Source organism: Choloepus didactylus, chromosome 7 (assembly GCF_015220235.1).
Source record: "Choloepus didactylus isolate mChoDid1 chromosome 7, mChoDid1.pri, whole genome shotgun sequence".
Lineage (NCBI taxonomy): Eukaryota > Metazoa > Chordata > Mammalia > Pilosa > Megalonychidae > Choloepus > Choloepus didactylus.
In genome coordinates, this window is record NC_051313.1 from 98,711,744 (window position 1) to 98,734,063 (window position 22,320).

General features: G+C 37.3%; 1 protein-coding gene across 1 annotated transcript in view; it reads right to left on the reverse strand.

Moving 5' to 3' along the window:
* Nucleotides 1-22,320, reverse strand: part of EFHC1 (EF-hand domain containing 1) — a 114,731-nt gene that overhangs the window by 82,987 nt on the left and 9,424 nt on the right. The window contains exon 3 of the mRNA XM_037844773.1: nucleotides 16,572-16,859. Within this exon, the coding sequence (XP_037700701.1) occupies nucleotides 16,572-16,859 (288 nt within the window). The remainder of the gene's footprint in view (nucleotides 1-16,571; nucleotides 16,860-22,320) is intronic.

Here is a 22,320-nt window from a genome sequence, read left to right on the forward strand (position 1 = left end):
TCGTAAATGTCTATGCACCCAATCAAGGTGCCACAAAATACATGAGAGAAACACTGGCAAAACTAAAGGAAGCAATTGATGTTTCCACAATAATTGTGGGAGACTTCAACACATCACTCTCTCCTATAGATAGATCAACCAGACAGAAGACCAATAAGGACATTGAAAACCTAAACAATCTGATAAATGAATTAGATTTAACAGACATATACAGGACATTACATCCCAAATCACCAGGATACACATACTTTTCTAGTGCTCATGGAACTTTCTCCAGAATAGATCATATGCTGGGACATAAAACAAGCCTCAATAAATTTAAAAAGATTGAAATTATTCAAAGCACATTCTCTGACCACAATGGAATACAATTAGAAGTCAATAACCATCAGAGACTTAGAAAATTCACAAATACCTGGAGGTTAAACAACACACTCCTAAACAATCAGTGGGTTAAAGAAGAAATAGCAAGAGAAATTGCTAAATATATAGAGACGAATGAAAATGAGAACACAACATACCAAAACCTATGGGATGCAGCAAAAGCAGTGCTAAGGGGGAAATTTATAGCACTAAACGCATATATTAAAAAGGAAGAAAGAGCCAAAATCAAAGAACTAATGGATCAACTGAAGAAGCTAGAAAATGAACAGCAAACCAATCCTAAACCAAGTAGAAGAAAAGAAATAACAAGGATTAAAGCAGAAATAAATGACATAGAGAACAAAAAAACAAGAGAGGATAAATATCACCAAAAGTTGGTTCTTTGAGAAGATCAACAAGATTGACAAGCCCCTAGCTAGACTGACAAAATCAAAAAGAGAGAAGACCCATATAAACAAAATAATGAATGAAAAAGGTGACATAACTGCAGATCCTGAAGAAATTAAAAAAATTGTAAGAGGATATTATGAACAACTGTATGGCAACAAACTGGATAATGTAGAAGAAATGGACAATTTCCTGGAAACATATGAACAACCTAGACTGACCAGAGAAGAAATAGAAGACCTCAACCAACCCATCACAAGCAAAGAGATCCAATCAGTCGTCAAAAATCTTCCCACAAATAAATGCCCAGGGCCAGACGGCTTCACAGGGGAATTCTACCAAACTTTCCAGAAAGAACTGACACCAATCTTACTCAAACTCTTTCAAAACACTGAAAAAAATGGAACATTACCTAACTCATTTTATGAAGCTAACATCAATCTAATACCAAAACCAGGCAAAGATGCTACAAAAAAGGAAAACTACCGGCCAATCTCCCTAATGAATATAGATGCAAAAATCCTCAACAAAATACTTGCAAATCGAATCCAAAGACACATTAAAAAAATCATACACCATGACCAAGTGGGGTTCATTCCAGGCATGCAAGGATGGTTCAACATAAGAAAAACAATCAATGTATTACAACACATTAAAAACTCGAAAGGGAAAAATCAATTGATCATCTCAATAGATGCTGAAAAAGCATTTGACAAAATCCAACATCCCTTTTTGATAAAAACACTTCAAAAGGTAGGAATTGAAGGAAACTTCCTCAACATGATAAAGAGCATATATGAAAAACCCACAGCCAGCATAGTACTCAATGGTGAGAGACTGAAAGCCTTCCCTCTAAGATCAGGAACAAGACAAGGATGCCCGCTGTCACCACTGTTATTCAACATTGTGCTGGAAGTGCTAGCCAGGGCAATCCGGCAAGACAAAGAAATAAAAGGCATCCAAATTGGAAAAGAAGAAGTAAAACTGTCATTGTTTGCAGATGATATGATCTTATATCTAGAAAACCCTGAGAAATCAACGATACACCTACTAGAGCTAATAAACAAATTTAGCAAAGTAGCGGGATACAAGATTAATGCACATAAGTCAGTAATGTTTCTATATGCTAGAAATGAACAAACTGAAGAGACACTCAAGAAAAAGATACCATTTTCAATAGCAACTAAAAAAATAAAGTACCTAGGAATAAACTTAACCAAAGACGTAAAAGACCTATACAAAGAAAACTACATAACTCTACTAAAAGAAATAGAAGGGGACCTTAAAAGATGGAAAAATATTCCATGTTCATGGATAGGAAGGCTAAATGTCATTAAGATGTCAATTCTACCCAAACTCATCTACAGATTCAATGCAATCCCAATCAAAATTCCAACAACCTACTTTGCAGACTTGGAAAAGCTAGTTATCAAATTTATTTGGAAAGGGAAGATACCTCGAATTGCCAAAGACACTCTAAAAAAGAAAAACGAAGTGGGAGGACTTACACTCCCTGACTTTGAAGCTTATTATAAAGCCACAGTTGCCAAAACAGCATGGTACTGGCACAAAGATAGACATATAGATCAATGGAATTGAATTGAGAATTCAGAGATAGACCCTCAGATCTATGGCCGACTGATCTTTGATAAGGCCCCCAAAGTCACCGAACTGAGCCATAATGGTCTTTTCAACAAATGGGGCTGGGAGAGTTGGATATCCATATCCAAAAGAATGAAAGAGGACCCCTACCTCACCCCCTACACAAAAATTAACTCAAAATGGACCAAAGATCTCAATATAAAAGAAAGTACCATAAAACTCCTAGAAGATAATGTAGGAAAACATCTTCAAGACCTTGTATTAGGCGGCCACTTCCTAGACTTTACACCCAAAGCACAAGCAACAAAAGAGAAAATAGATAAATGGGAACTCCTCAAGCTTAGAAGTTTCTGCACCTCAAAGGAATTTCTCAAAAAGGTAAAGAGGCAGCCAACTCAATGGGAAAAAATTTTTGGAAACCATGTATCTGACAAAAGACTGATATCTTGCATATATAAAGAAATCCTACAACTCAATGACAATAGTACAGACAGCCCAATTATAAAATGGGCAAAAGATATGAAAAGACAGTTCTCTGAAGAGGAAATACAAATGGCCAAGAAACACATGAAAAAATGTTCAGCTTCACTAGCTATTAGAGAGATGCAAATTAAGACCACAATGAGATACCATCTAACACCGGTTAGAATGGCTGCCATTAAACAAACAGGAAACTACAAATGCTGGAGGGGATGTGGAGAAATTGGAAGTCTTATTCATTGTTGGTGTGACTGTATAATGGTTCAGCCACTCTGGAAGTCAGTCTGGCAGTTCCTTAGAAAACTAGATATAGAGCTACCATTCGATCCAGCGATTGCACTTCTCGGTATATACCCGGAAGATCGGAAAGCAGTGACACGAACAGATATCTGCACGCCAATGTTCATAGCAGCATTATTCACAATTGCCAAGAGATGGAAACAACCCAAATGTCCTTCAACAGATGAGTGGATAAATAAAATGTGGTATATACACATGATGGAATACTACGCGGCAGTAAGAAGGAACGATCTGGTGAAACATATGACAACATGGATGAACCTTGAAGACATAATGCTGAGTGAAATAAGCCAGGCACAAAAAGAGAAATATTATATGCTACCACTAATGTGAACTTTGAAAAATGTAAAACAAATGGTTTATAATGTAGAATGTAGGGGAACTAGCAGTAGAGAGCAATTAAGGAAGGGGGAACAATAATCCAAGAAGAACAGATAAGCTATTTAACGTTCTGGGGATGCCCAGAAATGACTATGGTCTGTTAATTTCTGATGGATATAGTAGGAACAAGTCCACAGAAATGTTGCTATATTATGTAACTTTCTTGGGGTAAAGTAGGAACATGTTGGAAGTTAAGCAGTTATCTTAGGTTAGTTGTCTTTTTCTTACTCCCTTGTTATGGTCTCTTTGAAATGTTCTTTTATTGTATGTTTGTTTTCTTTTTAACTTTTTTTTTTCATACAGTTGATTTAAAAAAGAAGGGAAAGTTAAAAAAAAAAAAAAGAAAGAAAAACAAGGAAAAAAAAAAAAGATGTAGTGCCCCCTTGAGGAGCCTGTGGAGAGTGCAGGGGTATTCACCTACCCCACCTCCATGGTTGCTAACATGACCACAGACATAGGGGACTCGTGGTTTGATGGGTTGAGCCCTCTACCACAGGTTTTACCCTTGGGAAGACGGTTGCTGCAAAGGAGAGGCTAGGCCTCCCTATGGTTGTGCCTAAGAGCCTCCTCCCGAATGCCTCTTTGTTGCTCAGATGTGGCCCTGTCTCTCTAGCTAAGCCAACTTGAAAGGAGAAATCACTGCCCTCCCCCCTACGTGGGATCAGACACCCAGGGGAGTGAATCTCCCTGGCAACATGGAATATGACTCCCGCGGAGGAATGTAGACCCGGCATCGTGGGACGGAGAACATCTTCTTGACCAAAAGGGGGATGTGAAAGGAAATGAAATAAGCTTCAGTGGCAGAGAGATTCCAAAACGAGCCGAGAGATCACTCTGGTGGGCACTCTTACGCACACTTTAGACAACCCTTTTTAGGTTCTAAAGAATTGGGGTAGCTGGTGGTGGATACCTGAAACTATCAAACTACAACCCAGAACCCATGAATATCGAAGACAGTCGTATAAAAATGTAGCTTATGAGGGATGACAAAGGGATTGGGAATGCCATAAGGACCAAACTCCACTTTGTCTAGTTTATGGATGGATGTGTAGAAAAGTAGGGGAAGGAAACAAACAGACAAAGGTACCCAGTGTTCTTTTTTACTTCAATTGCTCTTTTTCACTCTAATTATTATTCTTGTTATTTTTGTGTGTGCTAATGAAGGTGTCAGGGATTGATTTAGGTGATGAATGTACAACTATGTAATGGTACTGTAAACAATAGAAAGTACAATTTGTTTTGTATGACTGCGTGGTATGTGAATATATCTCAATAAAATGATTAAAAAAAAATAATAAAGAATACAGTCAAGAAAAATTAAAAAAAAAAAAAAAGTGCTAGGCAATACACTAAGCTAGTCTAGGAGACCTGATAGTAAGGTTACCAGCTCCAAATATGAGTTCAGATCAATAAAATTTACGTAGGTGTCAAAGAACAGAGCATGTCCTAGGATTGCTTACATCTAACCATGGTTTCAAAACAATGTTAGGTGTGGGGACAAGCTGCACAATGGCCAAGTGAAGATGAAATCATATTCCCAACTTTCCAACTTACTTAGAACAGGTATATGATTAAGTTTTCCCTACCCAAAAAAAAGAGGAGGGGAAAAAAAAGCACTACCCACAGGTTATTTTAGACTACAAAACATTTTGGCAATTTAGGAAAACCATATCAAGTACTCACATCTCACACACACACAAAAAAAAAAAAAAAATTAAAGAAAGCATCTGAATTTGACATGATCTTTGATTTTCTTTTGCTAATAATAAATAAATAAAGTATTATTTTCACAGCCACTATATATTTTTATACTACAACTTAGCATTTCATCTTAAAAGCACCAAAATAACCTGTTTCTTGTTTGATCATAAGAAAAGTATAATTTCATGGTATCTGTTTACATTTTAGAATTGGAAATAAGCCCGAAGACTGGGTTCCTTCTGGGAATTACGAGGTTTGCTTTTAGAAAACCCAATAGAAAAACATATAGAACTCAGGGCCAGTATATTTGGTCTAGTATCACTTCTGCAGCTAACTAGCTTTACTAGGCAGTCTCCAATATCCTCTCAATATAAAAATATTATGATCTTAATTTCTATTAAAATTGCTCAACTGGAGATAATGACTAACAATAAAATTCTCCTCTCCTTTGAGATGGTGGATTAGTATAGCAGGATTATTGATTGAGGTATTATTGGATGTTTTGGAAAGGAGTAAACCTACTGAGGAGCCTAGTTCACTCACACCCTTCTGTTGCTTCAAACAGATAACAAGGTCCTTTGTTAACCTAACCTTAGGGACTTAGGCAGAAATGTAGAAACTTCCCGAAGTTGACTGTTCTTCCTGTCTCTTAGAAAAGCCTAAACTCTATGAAGTGATTATTCTCAAGTGTCCCAGAAGGAGAGGAGAGAGAAGGTAGTGCCTTTGGGGGCAAGAAGAGAGAAATCCCCCAGACTGGAAAACAGGCAGAGGTTGGCAGGTCTCTCTGCAGCAGTGCTCAGAACACAGAAGCAACCATAGTCAGGAGCAGTCAGTCTCCAGCATTTCCCAGTCTCAGGATCTCACCTAGCACCAAAGCAGCAGGGAGGTGCCCTAGGTCACTGGACAGCAGTCCACACCAGAATCCTTGTCTGTCTGATCCCTTTAGATCTGGATGTGCCACTGCTTCTTGGTTCTTCTTAGGAACTAGAATCTTTGGCAAAGCCGAGGGTGATTAGAAACACCAGCCCAGTTGGGTTGGGGCTCAAGATGGTTTTAGGTTATCTTTAAAAAATAAAACAGTATTTCGTGCATGCCTGCATTTGTGGAGTAGAATTCACATCTGCTTTACTGGCAATAATACTTTAACAAAGATAATGAATTCTAGATTTAATTCTGTCTGTAGGAGTAAACATTTATCTGCAGCAGTGACAAGGTGGTAAGAAGGGGTGGTGATATATTTGATTAGAGGTGATTTCTGGTTCAAATCACACCATAAAGACAATTAAATTATCTTCCCTACACACTCACAGGTCCACCCCAATGAAAAACACTAAATTTGATGAGATTACTACATGTATAAATTTTAAACTGTCATAGAAGCCAGCTTCCAAACCAGCAGATCAATTGTAGAAAACATAATTCAATCTAGTCATCAGTGCCTGAACTACACAGCTCTAGTCAAATATCAGTCATTAAAACAACCGACTTAGATCAACTACTCAGTGATCAACTTGCACATATTCAAATTTTCCATAAAGACACACCATAGAAATATTGTAACACCTAAAATTTACATAACATTTTATAATTTCTCATGGTTGGTACAATTCTGAAACCGATAAACATGACCTCAGACATCTAAAAAGTAAGAGACCCATGATGGAATATTATTTGGCTTCAAGAAAGAAGCTCTGAGGCATATGACATCATGGAAGAACCCTGAAAACATTTTGCTCAGTGAAATAAGTTAAGACATGAGGTCAAATATTGTATGATGTCTCTTACAAGAGATGTCTAGAAACAGCAAATCTGCAGAGACAGAAAGTAGATTAGAAGTTACCAGGGAATAGAGAGAGGGGGAAGATGAGAGTGTCTTTTTGATGGATATAGAGTACATGTAAATAAGATTTTAAAAATAAATAAACAATAAAAATTAGAGAGAAATCAAAACATGTTTGAAGGGGACAATATTTAAAAGATGGTCTAACCTCCACCTCCTTTACTGTTTTACTCTATTCCTTTTGGATGGCATTAATGCCATGGCTCCTTTCTTCACTTCCTTCAGGTCTCTGTTCAACTGTCATCTCATCAGTGAGGCCTTCTATGACCCCTCCTTAGAAACAGCACCCCACCAGTCTTACCCCCTTTCCTTTAATTTTCTCCATGGATTTTATCACCATTTGATATATGTTATATTTATTTATTCGTTTTTGTTTCTCTCCTCAAAAAGAATGTAACCTTCATAAGGGCAAGTCTTTACCCTTGGAACCTAGAACACTACCAGGCACATAGCAGGCAACTCAGGAAATATTTAAATAAATTACTATATGAAAAAAATGTGACTTTCAGGAAGATGGTGGAGTGGGCGAGGTGGAGCGGAATCTACTCCAGAAGAAACTAGAGAGGGGCAGAGGATGCCCGGGACCACAGTTTTCAGGGTATTATCATCCATAGAGAGACTCCTACAATATGTGGTGGGGACATGGACAAAAAATGGAGAGACTGCACCTCGAGGGACGGGGTAAGTTTGTTCAGCCAGGACCACCTCCTGGGGCCAGCAGCCACAAAATAGCCACCAGACAAGGGAGTGAGCAGCAGCTCTCCATTCCTGTGTACCCACCTTGGCAGTTAGCTGCAGAGGTGATCCTCCACAATCATATGGCCGGGAGCTCCCGTGAGGGAACCTGTGAGGCAGCATTCACTCTACCCCCACAGAAGTCTGGGGTGTGTACTGGCAAGAAGCAAGGATAGGAGAGGGAGTCACATGGAAACACTAGGAACCCTTCCCACACACCAGAGGCTCATGGGGACATGGCAGGCAGGGAGAAGGGCACGTCTGAGCTGGAGGGTGCCCTTGAGTGGACACTGCACAGAGCCCACATCGTACCCCCAGGGCAGGCAGTCCCAGTGCACACAAAGAACTGGTAAGCTGATTGAATCTCCACCTGGTTTGGACTCTGCCCAGTGCAAAGGAGAAGTTCAGGGAAGGCTGGCTGAGAGCAAGAGGCAGCTCAAGAGGGCTACATCTCATAGGATAGGAAACTACACTCCAGCAAGCAGTAGCTCTGCCAATTGTATACAAATCTCAAAATAATCCCACATTTCCCAAAATAACCTTATCAAGACAAGGAAAAGGGCCTGAAGCCAACAGAAAATCATAAAGCACTTGAAGAACATAGAAGATATGGACAAACCAAATGAACAAATTAAAAAAAACTGGAGGAGACACAAAATTTGGGCAAAATAATTAAGAAGTCACACAAATCTCCAAAACAACTTCAATGAAATAGTTAAGGACATAAAGTACATCAAGAGGAATCTAAAAGAGCATAAAGAAGAATTTGAAACAGTAAATTAAAAAATAGCAGATCTTATGGAATAAAATATTGTGTGATCAAATTAAAAAATATCTAGAGACCCACACAGCAGATTGAAGAGGCAGAAAAGAAAGATGAACTAAGGACAAGCAATCAAATGGAAAGAACTAAAGCACAAATGGTTAAAAAAAAAAAATCTCAAAATTTGAAACGATCTCAGGGAATGTTGACAACATGAAGCAAGGAAATATAAAGATCACTGCTGTCTCAGAAGGAGAGAGATGAGTTAAGAGGCTAGAAGAGTGCTTCAAGACCAGTTGGGGGAAAACTTCTCCACCCTTCTAAACAATATTAATATGCAAATCAAGATGCCCAATGATCTCCAAATAGAAATAAATCCAAATAAACCTACTCTAAGACACATATGATCAGATGTCAAATGCTGAAGAAGAAGAAAGTTCGAAAGCATCAAGGGAGAAGCGATTGAGATCGCGCCACATACAAGAGAAACAACATAAGACTAAGCAAGTACTGACTACTCAGCGGGCCCTATGGAGGTGAGAAGGCAATGGTATGACATATTTAGATTCTGAAATATAAAAATTGCCAGCCAAGAATTTCTTACGCCCAGCAAAGCTCTCCTTCAAATTGAGAGTTTAAAATTTTCACAGACAAACGCTGAGAGAATTTAACAAGAGACCGGCCCTGCAAGAAATACTTAAGGGAGCTCTAATGGTTGAGAAAAAAAGAAAGAAGTGAGAGGTCTGGAAAATGGCACAGACGGAAGAGTATTAGTAAGGATAACTTAAAGGCAAAAGAGGGGGGGGGGGAACGGGAATAGATCTGACAATTAAAACCAAAGGATAAGATGGCTGGTTCAAGAATGCCCTTCACAGTAATAACTTTGAATGTGAATGGATTAAACCAATTAAAAGATACAGATGGGTAGAATGGATTAAAAAGTATGACCACTGTACGCTATTTAGAAGACACTGTGATACAAAGAGATTGAAAGTGAAAGGAGGGGAAAAAATACTCCAGGCAAGCTGCAACCAAAAGAAAACAGGATAGCTATACTAATATTGGACAAAATAGACCGTAATGGAATGCAACTAGAAATCAATAACCATCAAAGAACCAAACATCAACAATATGTGGCAGTTAAACAACACACTCCTAAACAATCAGTGGGTCAAACAGGAAATTGCAAGAGAAGTTGGTTAATATCTAGAATGAATGAAAATGAGAATACAGAATATCAAACCTATGGGATGCAGTGATGGCATGCTGAGAGGGAAATTTATAGCTCTAAATGCATACATCAAAAGCAAGAAAGAGCTAAAATCAAAGAACACCGAACAACTGAAAAGGCTAGTGAATGATCAGCAAACTAACCCTAAAACAAGTAGAGAAAAGAAATAACAAAAATTAAGCAGAAAAATGAACCAGAGAACAAAAAAATAGAATAAATAAAACCAAAGTTGGTTCTTTGAGGTCAGAAAGATTGACAGATCCTTAGCTAGACTGACAATGTCAAAAAGAGAGAAGACCCAAATAAACAGAATCAGAAAGGAAGAGGGATAATTACTACAGATCCCAAAGAAATTAAAAAACAAACAAACAACAAGAGAAACAACAACCATAAGTAGATACACTGAACAACTGTATGGCAGCAAGCTAGACAATTCAGAAGAAATGGACAATTTTCTAGAAACACATAAACAACCTAGACTGACCCAAGAAGAATAGAAGACCTCAACAAACCAATCACAAGCAAAGAGATCCAGTCATCAAAAATCTACCTACAAATAAAAGCCCAGGCCAGATGGCGTCACAGGGGAATTTCACCAAACTTTCCAAAAAGAACTGACACCATTCCTGCTCAAACTCATTCAAAAAATTCAAGAAAAAGGAATACTACCTAACTCATTTTATAAAGCTAATATCACTCTAATACAAAAGAAGATAAAGATACTACAAAAAAGGAAAATTATAGGCCAATCTCACTAATGAATATAGATGCAAAAAATTCTCAACAAAATACTTGCAAATTGCTCAGATGTGGCCCTGTCTCTCTAGCTAAGCCAACTTGAAAGGTGAAATCACTGCCCTCCCGCTACGTGGGATCAGACACCCAGGGGAGTGAATCTCCCTGGCAACGTGGAATATGACTCCCGGGAGGAATGTAGACCTGGCATCGTCGGGGGACGAACATCTTCTTGACCAAAAGGGGGATGTGAAAGGAAATGAAATAAGCTTCAGTGGCAGAGAGAATCCAAAAGGAGCCAAGAGGTCACTCTGGTGGGCACTCTTAGCACACTTTAGACAACCCTTTTTAGGTTCTAAAGAATTGGGGTGGTGGTGGATACCTGAAACTATCAAACTACAACCCAGAACCCATGAATCTCGAAGACAGTTGTATAAAAATGTAGCTTATGAGGGGTGACAATGGGATTGGGAAAGCCATAAGGACCACACTCCACTTTGTCTAGTTTATGGATGGATGAGTAGAAAAATAGGGGAAGGAAACAAACAGACAAAGGTACCCAGTGTTCTTTTTTACTTCAATTGCTCTTTTTCACTCTAATTATTATTCTTGTTATTTTTGTGTGTGTGCTAATGAAGGTGCAGGGATTGATTTGGGTGATGAATGTACCACTATGTAATGGTACTGTAAACAATCGAAAGTACGATTTGTTTTGTATGACTGCGTGGTATGTGAATATATCTCAATAAAATGAAGATAAAAAAAAAAATACTTGCAAATTGAATCTAAGGGCACATTAAAAGAATTATACACCATGACCAAGTGGGGTTCATTCCTGGCATGCAAGAGTGGTTCAACATAAGAAAATCAATGTAATACAATACGTTAACAAACAGAAAGGGAAAAATCAATTGATATCTTGATAGACGCTGAGAAAGCATTTGACAAAACTCAGCATCCCTTTTTGACAAAAACACATCAAAAGGCAGGAATTGAGGACACCTTCCTCAATATGATAAAGGGCATATATGAAAAACTCACGGTCAGAATAGTACTCTACAGTGAGAGGCTGAAAGCCTTCCACCTAAGATCAGGAACAAGACAAGGATGCCCACTGTCACCTCTATTATTCAACATTGTGCTAGAAATTCTAGCCAGAGCAATTCACCAAGATAAAGAAATAAAAGGTATCTAAATTGGAAAGGAAGAAGTAAAACTGTCATTATTTGCAGATGACATGATCTTATATTTGAAAAATCCTGAGAAAATGACGACAAAGCTACTTGAGTTAATAAACAAATTCAGCAGAGTGGTGGATACAAGATTAATGCACGTAAGTCAGTAATGTTCCTATACATTAGTAATGACCTAACTGAGGAGGGATTAAAAAAAAAAATTCCATTCACAACAGCAACTAAAAAAATCAAGTACCTAGGAATAAACTTAACCAAGGATGTAAAAGACCTCTACACAGAAAATTAATAACTTTACTAAAAGAAATTTAAAAAGGACCTAAATAAGTGGAAAGATATTTTGTGCCCATGGGTAGGAAGGCTAAATGTGGTTAAGATGTCAATTCTATCCAAACTGATCTACAGATTAATGCAATTCCAATCAAAATTCCAACAACCTACTTGTCAGACTTGGAAAAGCTAGTTATCAAATTTATTTGGAAGGAAAAGGGGTTTTGAATTGCCAAATACATCCTAAAAAAGAAGAATAAAGGGAGGACTTACACTTCCTGACTTCGAAGCCTACAATAAAGCCACAGTGGTTAAAACAGCATGGTATTGGCACAAAGACATATTGATCAATGGAATCAAATTGAGTTTGGAAATAGACCCCAGATTTATGGTTGACTGACTTTTGATAAGACACCCAAATCCACTTAACTGGGACAGAACAGTCTCTTCAACAACTGAGACTGGGAGAACTGGATATCCATATCTATAAGAATCAAAGAGGACCCCTACCTCAAACCCCATTCAAAAATTAACTCAAAGTGGATCAAAGACCTCAATATAAGAGACAGCACAATAAAACTCTTAGAAGATAATATAGGGAAACATCTTCAAGACCTAGTATTAGGAGGTAGCTTCTTAGACCTTATACCCAAAGCAGAGGCAACAAAAGAAAAAATAGATAAATGGGAACTCCTCAAAATTAAAAGCTTCTGTGCCTCAAAAGACTCTGTCAAAAAGGTGAAGAGGCAGCCAACTGAATGGGAGAAAATATTTGGAAACCATATATCTGATAAGAGACTGATGGATACAACATATATAAAGAAATCCTACAACTCAACAGTAGTACAAAAAGCCCAATTATAAAATGGGCAAAAGATATGAAAAGGCATTTTCCGAAGAGGAAATACAAACAGCTAAAAAACACATGAAAAAATGTTCATCTTCACTAGCTTTAGGGAAATTCAAATCAATACCACCTCACACCAATAAGAATGACTGCTATTAAACAAACAGGAAACTACAAATGCTGGAGAGGATGTGGAGATGCTGGAACTCTTATTCATTGCTGGTGGGAATGTATAATGGCACAGCCACTGTGGAAGACAGTTTGTCAGTTTCTCAGAAAACTAGTTATCGAATTGCCCTATGATCCGACAATTCCACTTCTCGGTATATACCCAGAAGATCTGAAAGCAGAGACACTAACAGACATTTGTATATCGATGTTCATAGTGGCATTGTTCACAATTGCCAAGAGATGAAATAATCTAAGTGTCCTTCAACAGATGAGTAGATAAACAAAATGTGGTATATACATACAATGGAATACTATGCAGCAGTAAGAAGGAACAAAGTCCTGAAACATATGGTAACATGGATGAACCTTGAAGATACAATGCTGAATGAAATAAGTCAGACACAAAAGGAGAGATATTATATGTTACCACTACAATGAACTCCCTGAACAACGGAAAATCAATGTCTTATAATGTAGAATATTGGGGACCTAGTGATAGACAGAAGTTAGTGAAAGGGGAATGATAATCTAATATGTCCATATATGTTAATAATGGTGAATTCAAAGGTATAGGAATGGATAGTGATGATTGTTTGTTAATGGGATTGTAAGTATCAGAGCTGCATTCAAGGCTAATAGGATTGAAAGGGCTGTTTAAAGGCATATATCCCACAGATCAGCACTACAATTTTAGATAGGTGCTTACATGATATACTTCTAAGGTATAACACTGGTACAGAGAGTTGACGACAGAATAGTATATGGGAAAAATCTACCTGTTGCATACTGGGGACTTTAATTAATAGGAATACCTTACTAGTACCACACAAATACTAGGGACAAATAACTGAGGGCTGAAAAGATCTACAGGGTGTTTGGGCTCATGAAAACTGTTTACAATGCAGAGTGATGAGGATTGTACAACTAAGTGATGATAAAGTGAGATATTGATGGATTACTGTGGATAGAACTTATGCTATGTGAACTTAGGAACCCCCTACTTTATAAGTCAAGCCCTTGATTTTGAGGCTTGCTCTTGTGAAACTTGTAAAGGGGAGTCTAAGCCCACCTATAATTATGCCTAGGAGTCACCTCCAGAGAACCTCTTTTGTTGCTCAAATGTGGACTTTCTCTAAGCCCAATCTGCAAATAAATTCATTACCCTCCCCTCCGATTTGGGACAGGACCCCCCATGTGAATGTTTCCCTGGAGACGTGGGACACGGATTCTGGGAATGAGCCTGACCCTGGCATTGTGGGGCTGAGAATGCCTTTCTGACCAAAAGGGGGAAAAGAAAGGCAACAAAATAAGGTTTCAGTGGCTAAGAGATTTGAAATCGAGTTGAGAGGCTGTCCTGGAGGTACTCCTATGCAAGCTTCAGCTAGATATGCCAAATGGCCATAGTATGATAAGCCCAGGTCAACAGTAGTCCCCAAAACCCTAAAGAATACCCTGGTCCCTATCTGAGACTCTACAAAAGCTTTACTCACTAAGCTTATTCTTCAGAAATTTAAATCCTCCAGAGAGTAACCTATGCCAACTAAGATCCAAAACCCAGAGGCCAATAGCCTCTTGAAGAACACGAATCAACCAGATAATTCCCTTTCCCATTAAGTCGATACTCCTTTTCAACATGAACAAGGTTAAGATGGTCACTGTCTAGACATCTCTGAAGACTGGAAGTGAGTCACTAGAGGAAACGGTAGCAACAGACATGATGGAATTTAACAAGAGGGTATATGAATACTGAACCTGTATATAATTTTCTTTTCCTTAGTTGCTAGGATATTAGAATAGCATAGAAGAAAGAACTGAAATGGTGGAACTGTAACCCATAGCTTTCTTTGATATTTGCTCTATAGCTACTTGTTAAATTGTAATTTGAAAGTTATCACCTTTTTGTATATATGTTGTACTTCACAGTAAGGAAATTACTGAAACTATGGTACTATAACTCATAACATTTTTGGAAATGTCCTATATAACTATTTGTTAAATCTTACTTTGAATGTTATTACTTTTTGCATATATGTTATATTTCACAATAAGGAAATAACTGAAACTGTGGTACTGTAACCCATAATATTCTTTGAAATTTGCTCTCTACTTATTAAATTGCACTTGGAAAGTTAACACTTCTATTTATATGTTATATCCCACAATAAAAAGGGATTAAAAAATGAATTCATAGGACCTTAGTGTACCAGTTTGTGTATACTGTGTCCCCCAGAAAAAGCCATGTTCTGTCTTTGATGAGGTCTTGTCGGGGCAAATGTATTAGTGGGGATTACATTCAAATATTTGGATTAGGGTGTTTCCATGGAGATGCACCCCACCCAGCTGTGGGTGATGACTCTGACTGGATAATTTCCATGGAGGTGTAACCCCACCCATTGAGGGTCGGTCTAAATTAAATCACTGGAGCCATATAAATGAGCTGACAAACAGAAGGAACTCAGTGCAGCTGAGAGTGACATTCTGAAGAGGAGCTACAGCCAAGAGGGACACTTTGAAGAAAGCACAGGACCTGCAGATGAGAGACAGTTTGAAGACGGCCGTTGAAAGCAGACTCTTGCTCCAGAGAAGATAAGAGAGGACAAATACCCCAAGTGCAACTAAGAGTGACATTTTTGAGGAACTGCAGCCTAGAGAGGAATGTCATGGGAGAAAGCCATTTTGAAACCAGAACTTTGGAGCAGACACCAGCCACGTGTCTTCCCAGCTAACAGAGGTTTTACAGACACCATTGGCCATCCTCCATTGAAGATACCGACTGCTGATGTGTTACCTTGGACACTTTATGGCCTTAAGACTGTAACTGTGTAACCAAATAAACCCCCTTTTATAAAAGCCAATCCATTTCTGGTGTTTGCATTCCGGCAGCATTAGCAAACTAGAACACTTAGTGAATGGTAAAAATGAATCACATTTGGTATTCGGTTCCATGGCATAAAATACTTGAGAATAATTTAGAAATTTAGAAGTATTTTAGAATACTTGTGAAACTATATCTTTGCTTCTAGAAATATATTTTTTTAATTAGGACAAATTTGGGATTGATTTCCTAATTACCATTTGTGCTAAAGAGAGGTCACCATCTCCTCTCTCTCTATAGATACACCACACTTTAAGTTGACTTTGTATTAAAAAACTAAAATTTATGAAATAAAGAAAATGTAGAATTTTTCTCAATATTAAAGAAAGGTTTTTTCACTTAAAAATGGTTTTATTTCAGGAATACTTTAGATGGGAAGTTTCCCTAGAATATAGCAAGTAAGGTTTATAAAAAAAACATGAATTGCACAAAAAAATTTAGGCTTATATTGGCTACACAGAATAGTACTATTTTTGAAAACTCAAACTTCCCAATAAACTGTCCATCACATGTATATACACACACACACACATATATAAATACCAAGTTAACCTGCATAATAATTCATATAGGACTGATTATCAGTATCTCCCATTACTCTAATAAATGAAACATATCCCTCTACAAATTAGAATGATACCTCAGACCCCTCAACTTTTAAAAATATATAGGATACCTGTGTGAATCGGTCGCAGTCAACAATGTGGAAAGTTCTGCCATAAATTGTGATATCTATTCCCCGATTTAGGTCTTTCCAATTGTAATGGTCTCCCCGGTCATTCTTGGGTAGCCGCTGGCGTTTGATTAACTTGCCTTGAGGGATCCCGGAGTTTTCCACAATGGGCTCTATGACAGACATGCTGTCATCTTCCAAATAATAGTAAATGTTCACTTGACGGATTCTATAATTTTCCTCGTTTGATATAGGGGTATCTTCTTGGAAATAGGCATCAAATTTTAACACCTATAATACACAAAGGAGGGAGAAATGGTATTGCATTAGTCTCTCATCATAAAAAAAATCAGAGTACCCTTCTGTAAAGAGAACCACACAGGGAGATTTGAATACCATCATTCCTGCCCTCTAAATCAGTGAACTATGGTCCATGGGGCCAAATCTACCTTGCCACCTGTTTTTTGCAGGATTTGCGAGCTAAGAACGGGTTTTTACACATTTATAAATGGTTGGAGAAATCGAAGGAAAGACGAACAATATCTTATAAACACACAAAAAAAAACTGTCATGAAAATTCAAATTCAGTACCCAAAAATAAAGTTTTATTGGAAAACAATCATACTTATTTATTAATGGCTACTTTCATATTACAAGGGCAGAGTTGACAAGTTGCAACAAAGTGTAAAATACTTACTCTGTGCTTATAGAAAAAGTTTGCTTACTTCTGCTCCAAAAATACTCAAACTGTATTGTACCACCATTTACTGGTGTTACTTGGTGAGATTACTCAAAGATCTTAACTCTACTAGCTTCAACTTCACGTCAAAATCCCACCTAGAACTTCTGGAAAGAGAAACAAATTGGACAAGACTATGAAAGCTAAGACTCAAGTCCATTTCTTTAGAAGCAGAGTCCCTTCTAAATGACTATTACTGACACATTCATTCTTACAAAGATGCAAATTAAGACCACAATGAGATATCATCTCATATCAATTAGACTGGCTGCCATTAAACAGACACATTCATTCTTACACACTTTATATGAAAGACTTTCAACTCATCAATCCATTGTAGAATCTTTAGAGGGCATAAATACCCTTACTGTGCTCAAGAACATACATGAGCAAAACTTCAGTCTTCTTGGGAACATCAATGCAGAGTCAAAATGGCACATCCATTGTATGTTTTAAAAAATATTAAATAATATTATAAAAAGCATATGTTGACATGCTTTGGGGTTTTTAATTTTTCAATTTCTGTCATGCTGTTTATATTTTTAATATTTCCTTTCAGGGAAGGAAAATGTTAGAATGATGTTTTATGTAGGCAAGAATGTTTTACCCAAATCTCTACTAGAATAAGGGGAACAAACCAAGGGAGGCCCTTAAATTAAGACACAAATACAACTCAATGGACAGATGAAATAATTCCACACAATTCTATAATATAGACTATATATTACAGTAATTATTATAATTCTATAATAATTCTATATATGAGAGTTGTTGCTAAAAAAGGTACGGTGTTTAACATGGAAGAACAAGATAAAGAACAGAATAGAACTGACAATTATATAGAAGAAATATAAACACAATGGAGTGATGATCTTAAAGCATAATAAAAAGGTGGAATGGATGAATGCAGCAGCATGTATGGAGAAGAAAAATAATAAGGTAAAAGCAAAGAACAAAAAGACAACTTTTACATAACATTTAGATCAACTACAAAGAACTGAAAGTGGGGACAGGATCACAGTAACATATATGAAACTGCCTGGTTTTGAGCCACAGATTTACAGATACATAAAATGTTGGAGCCAGAAGCCATCAGCTAATCCAATTCCTTCATTTTACAAATGAGGAAACAGACCTAGAGTGGTAAAATAGCTTGCCTGGGGCCATGCAGGTAGTTAGGGGCAGAGATGGGACTGCAACACAGTCCGTTAGCTCACAGCCCAATGTTCTCTCCACACGCCTCACTACTTGTTAGATAACGGGTGTTGTAGTGGTTCAGAAAGGGGACCTGCATGGACTAAAGTTGTCAGAGAAAGTTTTAACTGAGAAGATAACAGATGTATTAGACCTGAAGACTGGGAAGAATTTAGATAAGCAGAGGGGAGCAGAGGGGGTTCTGGACAATGATAACACAGAAGCAGAGGAGAGAAATCCAGCAGCAGTATGCAGGCTGTGGTGGAAGAGGGAGGTGCTAGGCAGGACTATCAGAATAAACGCCCCTGCAATAACCCAAGCCTGGAGTACTAAATTACCAGCAGCAGAAAAACAAAGGAAGACTGACTGCATTGATAGTGAGGAAGCAGGAGAATGGAAACCAGATGAGGCATCATGAACACGGTGCTGGAGTTCAGTAGTGACTCACAGAAATGGAAACACAAGGGGGGAGGAGATAATTTTAGAAGGGCAGATGGTGAATTCGATTTTAGACTTACTGAAATTAAATGACAGGTCAAACTGATACATGCCAAGGGGCAAATCTGAAGTTCAGGACTGGGTTTTGGGAAAGAAGTCAAAATTGGAGAAAAGACTTTGTGGCCCACCTGTAGAGGAGATGACTATTTCTTAAATAATTCAAAGGAAACAAGAGACAAGGATTTTATGATGGCCTACATGTAGAGAAAGACAGCTGTCAAATATATCATTAGGAGGTACAGTAAAGAATGTGCCATGATCAGTCTTGTGTTTTTAGCAGGATTATTCTGGCTGCTATGTTGAGAACAGATTGCCAGGGTAGGGACAAGGATGGAAGTAGGGAAACCAATTAGAAGGCTATTGAAACAATCCAGACCAAATAATGTTGGCTTAAATCGTAGTAGTAAGGGAACAGTAGTAGTTGAATTCTGGTTAAATTTTGAAGATGGATTAGATGAGAGATATGAGAGAAAGAGAACAGTCAAGGACAACTCCAAAATTTTTGGTATGAGCAACTGGAAGGATGGAATTACTCTCAACTTGATATGAGAAGACTGCAGTGGAGGACACTGGGGAGTGGGGGTGAGGCAGAATTAGTTGTTCAGTTTTGAACACATTTAGTTTGAGATATCTCTTAGAAATTCAAGAAGAAATGTCAGATAGGCCACTTGCACATACCAGTCTGGAATTCAGGAGAGAGCTAATCATATAGAAGACATTTCATGAGTCTGCATGAGGTCACCAAAGAAGTCAGTGTAGAACAAGAAGAGAATCAAGTACTAGGTCTGAGACACACTGATATTCCTAAAGGGTATATTGTCTAAGACAAAAGAAGGAGATGAAAATACCATGGCTACAGAAACTTGGGAGACAGGGAGGCTCAAATAACCAGATAGTTCTACATTCTATTAAAAAAAAAAAAAACAAATGACAATGAGTTATTAAAAGCAAACCTAGGCAGGAAGCCTTTAAGGATGCTTTAAGGAGACAAGGGAGGGTAGTAAGAGAGGGTGGTAAGACCAAGGGTTGGTTTGCTCTGGTCATTTATGGTAGCACATGGGTTAGAAGACTAGGAGAGAGATTAACAATGCAAGAGAAATCAGGTGTAATGGAGAGAGGACATTAGAGGGGAGGGGCATTTGCCTTGCAAAGGAGGACAGCTGCTTCCTATAGTGGTGGGGAGGAGTGGGATGGGTGAAGACAGAGAATTTTTTTGTAAATTTAATTTTTTAATTAGGAAAATATTTCACATGGTTCCATTTGCATCCTACATTCCATTTGCATCCTACATTCCCTCTCATTCTGTGTATGTACGACAGAAAAGTGTACAAATGTGCACCAAAATATGTGAACGAAATTATTTACAGCAGCATTATTTATTTCTAACAGCCCTAACTGGAAACTGCCTTAATCCATCACCAAGTGAATGGATAAATTGTAGTATATTCACCAAGGAATACTATTCAACAACAGTTTTCAAAGTGTGACCCACAGAACAATGGGGGAAAACCCTTTCAAGGGATCCAGGAGGTCAACACTATTTTTATAACAATACTAAGAAGTTATTTGCCTTTTCCACTCTCATCTTCTCATGGATGTACAGTGTTTTCCAGAAGCTACATGACTTGTAATGACATCATTGCTCTCAAATAATGGAATTTGTGGCTTGTATATTCTTGGATTTTAAATATTTCTCAGTTTTAATTTCTAATACAGCAAGTATTGATAGATACAATCCACATAAACAAGAGCTCTTTGGAGCCTTCAAAACTTCTAAGTGTAACGGGATCCTGAAACTAAAATGTTTGAGAATCATTCCTGTAGAGCAATCAAAATAAACAAACTACAATGCTTCACAATAGCACAGATGGATCTCACAAACACCATGTGGAGCAAAGGAGGCCAGACATGAAAGCAAGCATACTATAGGATTCCATTTATGTGAAGACCAAAATCAGCAAAACTAATTTGTGCCATCAGAAATCAGTACAGTGGTTATCCTTGGGGGAAAGGGGGTACTTATCATGTTCTGTTTCTTGATCTGAGTGCTGGTTACATGGATGTATCCATTTTGTGAAAATTCATCTAGCTGTACATTTATGATCTGTGCAGTTTTCCGTTAAATTGTTAAATTTCAATAAAAACTTAAAAAAAAACCTTCTAGACTGTGCCATATGATCAGTACATATTAATCCTAATCTCCTATTGTTGTATATCTACAGTACTGAATTGTAATTGTATGAGTATTTTGTAAAATCTAAAACTTCCTTTGAAGCAAAGAAAGATTAAATAATGTATAGCTCAGATTTACATTAATTTAAATTATATTTGGATTCTGTAGGGAAAAGAAGTAACTCGTGATGTATGTACAGTATATTGGTACTTATTTAGGAAACCTACTATTAACTGGGGAAATAAATTCTCAAGTTCTTTGGATAAATGGGAATTGATTGCCTGACATAAACTTTAAGTGGTGAAAATTTCACCTGTTAAATCACCCCCTAAAAGGTTTTTTTTTTTTCTGTCTATACACATTCCTGATAGTTTAACAGGTATCAGTTTGTCTAATAAAGTACTTGGGTTTCCTCTGGCATATAATCTATAAAAATGGCTAAAATTATGTATTTTCAACATGGAATTCATATTACAGAGAGTCAAACCAATATGCAAGGATTCAGGTAAAGAATAATCTAACCCAAAAAGTACTTATCTATTTGATTGTTAATCCAAAAGGCACTTATCTATTTACTTTTTAAGAATAGGAGTAAGAGTTCTATGCTCCTCTCATAAAGATATGACTGAGAAAGAAGTTAATATAGGAAAGCTCGTTAGCAGTTAGCACTAGCTTTCTCAGGTAGATTTTGGCATATTAAGTAGAAAGGACAGAAAAATATAATATTTAAATACTGTGTTTAAAAATGCATTTTCATGGAAGTTTAGAACTGGATGGGGTCTTAGTTATCATGTATTCTAACCTTCTAATTTTATAGATGAGGAAACTATTATGACTGTCCTCAGAGCTAGTTAGTTAATTAGTTGAAGAACCAAAATTAGAACCCACGTCTCCTAACTCCTAAACAGTGCTCAGAATGTCACAATAAACATGGAAATACTTGCATTTACTTCAAGATTGAGAAGGGAAAATGCTGAATAAATATTTTTGTCACACAATTATAAAAAGCCTACTCACATTTTTTATTATTTTTAATTTTACACAGTATATCTGTGTGTTTTGCATGTTTACAGTTTTAAGTTCTCAGCAGGGACAGAAAACTAATTTTATTTGCTAAGTATATGCATCTTATTTTTTCAACTAATATT